At 53.9% G+C, this 6,503-nt stretch overlaps 1 protein-coding gene across 1 annotated transcript; it reads right to left on the reverse strand.

Annotated features, from left to right (window-relative positions):
• Nucleotides 1-5,368: 5,368 nt before the first annotated feature.
• QRFP (pyroglutamylated RFamide peptide) lies at nt 5,369-6,503 on the reverse strand. Its single transcript, XM_075905863.2, has one exon. The coding sequence runs from the start codon at nt 6,353-6,355 to the stop codon at nt 5,936-5,938; it is 420 nt and encodes a 139-aa protein (XP_075761978.2). The 5' UTR covers nt 6,356-6,503; the 3' UTR covers nt 5,369-5,935.

Below are 6,503 nucleotides of genomic sequence, written 5' to 3' on the forward strand. Positions count from 1 at the left end.
CAATGAGCAAATGTTTATTGGGTAGTCTACTAGTCACTTCTCTCTCTCTCCCCTCCTCCCCCCCGCTGTCTCTATCAGAAAGAGGCAGCAAGGGGGGAAGAGGAAGGGGTACTTCAAAGCAGCAGCACCACTTGAAGCCTGGGGCCAGACCCTGGGCTCCACGCACCGCTGCCACTTTGAAACACCATGGGGACCCCGGCATCAGGCTCCTTGCTGCATTTCAAAGCGGCAGCGCCACATGGAGCCTGGGATCAGCTGGGGACTCCTTCACTGACCCTGGGCTCTGTGCTGCGCTGCCCCATTGAAACGCCACGAGGAGCCCAGCGTCAGGCTCCCCGCAGCGTTTCCAAGAGGCAGTGCTGACCCCAGGCTCCACATGGCGCTTTCGCCCCTTCAGAGGCGGAGCCGCCCTATTGACTAACCGAATAGTCAATACAAAAAATGCATCGACTGTTCGATTTAGTCGGTTAGTCAATACTTAACATCCTTAATCAGAACCAGAGGGCAGTGAGTCACCAGGGTCTTTCGAACTAGCTCTGAAAATCATACGCAGAAAAAAATGGACAGAAGAAAGATCTGAACGTGGTTCCTTCTTGAAGTCAGGGTTTTGCCTTAGGACTTGACCCTAGAGTTTGGTTCCTCTGCCATGTGCCTTTCATTCCAGACCTGGTCTCTGCTCTCTCTTCCCCTTTGATGGAGAGTGGCCTGTGTCTCCATTCTTCTAAAATAATTTCTGGCTACTCCATAGTGATTTCCGGTTGATGTACTGACTTTGAGGCAGCTACAGTTTGGTGGCCTGAATCCAAAACGGGAAGCAAGGAACTTCTGGCTCCTAAGCCCAGTTTTAACCCTAATTCACTGTGATGTTTTCTCTCTGCTAATTGGGGATGCTGCTGCTCCAGAGAACAGCTGCCAGGGTTCTCCCTCCTGGGTTTCAGATTCTTGGGGTGAGATTTGCAAAAGTTCCCACACCCCTAAAGGCCATTGGTTGTGGTCTGACAGATGAGCCAAGGTCTCTTTTGGCCATTGTGTGCTACCCCCGAGCTTAACTGTGGATGGAACAGACCAATGGATTCCTCCTTCACCAGTCTGCAAATCTCAGAAGACTGGTCATATCCTTATGCCTATTGTATTAGGAGGCATGCAGACACAGAGATAGCCCCTGCCCCAGCTAGTTTATACTTTGACAGACCAGATCTGAGAGAGAGGGCAAAGAGAGGTGAAGTGACTTGCCCAAACTCACATAACGCATCAGTAGCAGAGCTCAATAAAGGACCAGAGAGATCTAACATGCATAATAAAGGGAAAACTTGATATGGGACGTAGGGGTTCATCTGCGTGTTTGTCCAGCTGCTGTCACTGATGTGCAGGTGAGATTGGACCATGATGTTCTTTAATTAGCAGAAAGGTATTAAAAACAACAACAAAGCAGGGATGTGCAATGGGTAAGTATAAATTTTATTAGTGGCAAAATTGGAGCCACTATTCGCTTGTCCTGGATGGATTCTTTAATAGATAATACACATGAAAGAACAAGACGGTCACAATTATGACAATATCCCTTGGAGAGCTCAACACGAGAATGTTTTAGATTTTCACCGCAGACATAAAGAGGTGGATGCAGTTAATAGCTATCCACTGTGTGTAGATGCTGCTTTGGATCAGGGTAGGAAGGATTGGAGAGCAAGGAAGCAGTAATTGGGCTTAGCGCTACATGAAATTATTCCTGAAAATCCTTCTCTCACTGTGGACTATACTCTTTGGGAGAGGGGAGGTCAGTGAGTGGGTGGAGAAGGCACCAGGAAATACAAGATTGGAAGGGGGGAAAGGAAGTTAACACTCAGGCCTGGTCTGCACTAGGAAACTGGATCATCTTAACTATATCACTTACGGTTGTAGAACGTCCACACCCCTAAGCAGTGTCTAAGTTGATGGAAGAATCCCTCCTGTGGTTATAAGTGATGTCTACACAGAAGCTCTCCAGTTGCTCTGCTGTAGGGTTTTGTGTGTAGACCAGCACTAAATGTAGCATGACGTGGGAACCGATTTAACAAATTGTTACATTTAACAGATTGATTGCTTCAATTTTCAGGATTATTGAACCTGAAAGTGTGTGAATGCTCAGGGGAGCAAATACTTTGATTTAGTTTGACATAACGCTCCCTGTCAGGTTTTCCTCAAATGCATCCTGCCCTTTTAGCAGCAGCTTTGCTCAGGAAATCACTTGTGGCAAGATTCTGAACATGGTCAATGTCCATTTCCAAAAATAAATACATGTCCCTTTGCCCACACCAAGCACCCTCTCCTGCATAGATGCTGCTAGACAATCCTCTCTCCCAATGGGGGAAATTACTGCCGGCTACAGGGGCATCTGGATATGGAGTTTGCTGTCAATGCTTCTCTGCCCCACGTTGTTTGAGTGCATTCTCCGCTGATCAGAGCATGTTCCTGAGCCTCTCTTGTTCCCTTTCCAGCAGGGGCTTTAGCTGCCAGCCCAGTGAATCCTGGCCCTGGGGGTTGGCATTCTTGCTCAGACACATGCTGGTCTTCGCCTGATCTTCAGAGGGGCTTGGTGCTTCTCCGTCACCTTTGCTCCTGAGAGGTGGCGGGAGTCCAAGCTGCGCCCACTGCTGGGGCAGAGCCCCAGCTGTGAGCCCTTGAGCTCTAGCGCCATCTAGTGGTCTACACCAGGAGCAAAGCTCCTATCAGAGGTAAGGAGCCACCATGAAGGACTTGGGGGGACTGATGTCCCCAGACTGAGCAGGACTGGGAGGAGAACTGGCAGCCCAAAGTGCAGTGGCTTTTCAGGATGAGGGGTAGTGGAGATTTGTTCTTGCACTGGCCTAGGAATTGGTCACAGAGAGAGAAATAAAAAGTTCCCAGCAAATACAAAGCTTTTACATTTTCCATTCCACTGCCCTTGCCCTCCCCAGAGGGCCCTCCTTCAGCATCTCGCAAAAACTCTTTAATGTGGAGCAAAAATGACCTGCCCGGTGCGTCCCTTTGACTCCCGGCCGGCGTGACACGGGCCTGTCCCCCTCCAAGGAAGCACGGCTCAACCAGCCAATCCCAGCCAGCATGTGGCAGCTCACAGCCCGGCAGGCGGCTCTTTCCTTTCTGCTGCAGCTGACAAAGCAGCCTGCCGCCCTGACGGCATAAAGCTGTGTTGGAACCAAGCTTGGTCACACCTGGGGCTGCTCCACTCACCTGGGAAGCCAAACGCCAAGAAATTCCCCTCATGGAAGGCAGTTTTGTCCCTTTATAGCAGCCTGTATAGACGATGCACAAAGCCCCGTTTGAACCCCACCCTCAGCTTACCTCCCCGAGCTGGGGATATACCCCCAGAGTCCTGGCTTCCAGCTCCTGCGCTAATCCCGAGACTTGTCCTCTCCCAGAGTGGGCAAAACTGCTTTTCACTGCCAGGCATCCTGCTGCCGAGTGCTGCCCCCGCCCAACCATAAGGTTCCGAGGGTACTCTGGAAGGCCACCCGGCCTAGCTGAGCTGTGTGCAAAACCAGCTGTTCTCCCCCTCCCTGCCTGTAAAATTGGCTGGTGGCTGTTTGCTGAGGGTTTGAACATTCACCAAGGAAACAGCGAGCAGGGTTGCCATAGGAACATCAATAACAGCTCCCCAGCTCGGCTGTGCAATCAGACCAGTTCTCTGAACGCGGGGCCTTCCCAGGGACGGGATGTGAGAAGGACCAAAAGGGCATTTCTAAATGTATTGGACTCCTGTCCCCCAGCTGAGTCCATCCCAGCTTGGACGTGCTGAGCGCTGCCGGCTGCCTTTCTCTTTGCAATGCTGCTTGCAGTGAGAGCTGTTCCCATAATGGGAAGAGAGAGGAAGAGCGCCCTGCCCTGCCCTGCCTTGCCCTGCCCTGCCTCTCCCCGTCAAATAGCAGCCTTGCAAGCTGCCAGCCCAGTGAATCCTTAGGGTGACCTGGCTGCACTTAATGTGCATGTGGAACAGGGGCAGGAGGGAGACTTCTGCTCTCGTGTCTCTGTAAATACCAGATAACTCCCTTGCAAAAGGCAGTTTCACATCCGCTGAATTCAGAATCAGGGCTGCTGGCCTGCCCAGAGCCACCTGCAGTGAGCCGTAGCCAGGTCTCCGGCCGCCGCTGGAAGTGTCCTCACACTCTGCCTGGCCTAGCTCAAGTCACGCCAGGAGCGCTGGCTGGGGGAGGTCTGCCTATGTGATGTGCCCATTCTGGAGCTTGGCTTTGCAGCCAGATCTTGACCTGCTTTCTGCTTTTCAGGTGCAGTTTAGTGCCTGCTACATCTGCTGTGCCTGGGTGAAGTATTAGGAGCCATGAGCCCCTTAGTACCTACAAGCCAGGTAACTGGACCCTGGATTATTTGTGCCGGCCATTGAGGGTGCAGAAAAGTAGGCGCGGTAGGTTGCAGTTGCAAAACGGTGTCTGCCAAAGAGGCCAGCTCTGAGAATCAGGCTCAGGCTGCAGGGCTGGGTTTTACCCTGTGCTGTGCAGAGCCCTACCAGTGGTGAGGCGTCACCCGTGACAGAGCTGGTGGCAGTGCTAGTGTGCACCAGCCACTGGGGTCTCCACCCCAGAAGCAGGGTGGGGTGAGGGGTGTAGATGAAGCTGCGCTTAGAATTTCAGCCACTAAGCTGCATGTCGTGCCCCCCCCCCCCAGTACTGGGAGCCTTTAACCCACACGGGCGGGTCAGCAAAGTGCTCACAGCTTGGGTTGACAGATACTTTCACAAAAAGTACCGAATGTCGCGGGGAAAAAAATTGGTTGAGCAAAAAAAAAACGGAGGACCAAAGTTGAGAAAAAAAAAAAAAATCACTGCCCCCCCCCCCGCTCCTCTCACCCCCGCCAAACAGGGGAAGAATGTCCCAAGCGGCCTTCCGTCTGAGAGAAACAGAAAATAACAGACATTTTACATGTCTGCTATTTTCTGGGAGGGGATTTTACCAGACAGAGGTGGCAAATATCAGACTGTCCAGGCGGATTCCGGACACCTGGCAACCCGACTTGCAGCTGGCCCAGTTCAGCAGCCGGCAAAGGTCTGGGCTTGCCCTGCATTGCTACTGCCTGTCAGCCCTGCCTGCTCTTCCAAAGCTGCCCGAATCAGATCTGGGAGCCAGCAACGCTCTGGCCCCTCCTCTGGCTGGTCGGCATGGCCGCTCTGGGGGAGTCCAAAGGATGACCCCTGGGTGCCTGGCCCCGGTGTGCACAGGAGCCCTCCTGCTGTAAATGGCATTTTGAGACAGCGGAGTTTGCTGCCGGTCGGCGTGGGCGTGTGTGTTAATGAGCAAGCGAGCAGGAACTTTTAGAACGGCCCATGGTGCCCGAGGGAACCTGTTCTTCATTCACAGCCATAGTCTGGATGTCAGCTCCAGGCAGTCCCTATGGAGACTGTCGACACTTTGATTATCCCCCTATAATCATTCAGTCTCTTCACCTTCCACTTCCTCGTATGGTGGTGCCGGCCCGGCCTATTCTTATTCACGGCATCGCCCCCCTCTCGGCGCGCTGACACCCGAGCGGGCGGCCGCACAGAACAATCAGGGACAGCCGGCGCTTGGGGGAGGGGCAGGGCTGCTTTTAGTGAGTTCGGCAAAAGCAGCATTTTGAAAAGACAGCGCTATTTGCAGGCGGGTTACATCCATCTTTTATAAACACCCACCTGCCATCCCATCCTCCCCCCTCCTCTCCATGCGACCCCAATCAGAGGCGGGCCTGGCAGGGACAAGGACAGTCAGGTAGGGATGTGCAATCTGTGTCAGAAGTGAAAGTGATGGGGAGCGCATGGGAGCGAAGAACAGCATCCTCCCCCAGCCTTCTTCTCCGAGGGAAACTAGCTGGCAGGGTAGAAAAGGGTGAGACCTGGAGCACTTCTGTGGCGGGAGTTGGGAAGGGCAGAGTAAAGGGTAAGATCCCCAGGAGGTGACTGAAGTTCAGTCTTTCATCTTCTGCCAAAGCGGAAGCTGAATCCCCCTTTCTTCCTGTTGTAGCCGTTGAGCTCCTCCGCCAGGTTCCCCAGGGTGCCGCTGCGCTTCTCGCCGTCCCCCCACAGGAAACCGACCTCTTCGCCTTCCCGGCTCTCCTCCTGCCTCCCGAACCGGAACCTGAAGCCGGCCCTCTCCTTGCCAAAGCCCTGGAGCTCCTTGGCCACGCTGAACAGGGAGCGGAGGTCTTCAGAGCTCCTCCGCCTCAGCCCTTCCTTCCACAGGCTGGCCTGAGAGGTGTCGTCTGCAGTGCCCCGCCAGCTGGTCTCCAGCCAGAGCGGTTCCCCTGGCTCTCCCCTCTCTGGTCTGTCGTCAGGAGGGAAGCAGGCACCCAAGCTCAGGAGGAGGAGGCAGGAGAAGGAGTAACGCGCTTTCATCTGCGTGGTGGGAACGGAAGAGAGTCACGGAGACGTGTCTGTAAATGGGGCTCTCCCTGGATCTCGGTACCGCCTCTGACAGCTGCCGCAGCGTAATGAGGCTGCCAGTGCAGAGGAAACCCACCCTCAGCCAGCCAGGCCCTTCTTG

The sequence above is a fragment of the Pelodiscus sinensis genome, chromosome 23, assembly GCF_052426305.1.
Source record: "Pelodiscus sinensis isolate ZL-2025 chromosome 23, ASM5242630v1, whole genome shotgun sequence".
NCBI classification, from domain to species: Eukaryota; Metazoa; Chordata; order Testudines; family Trionychidae; genus Pelodiscus; species Pelodiscus sinensis.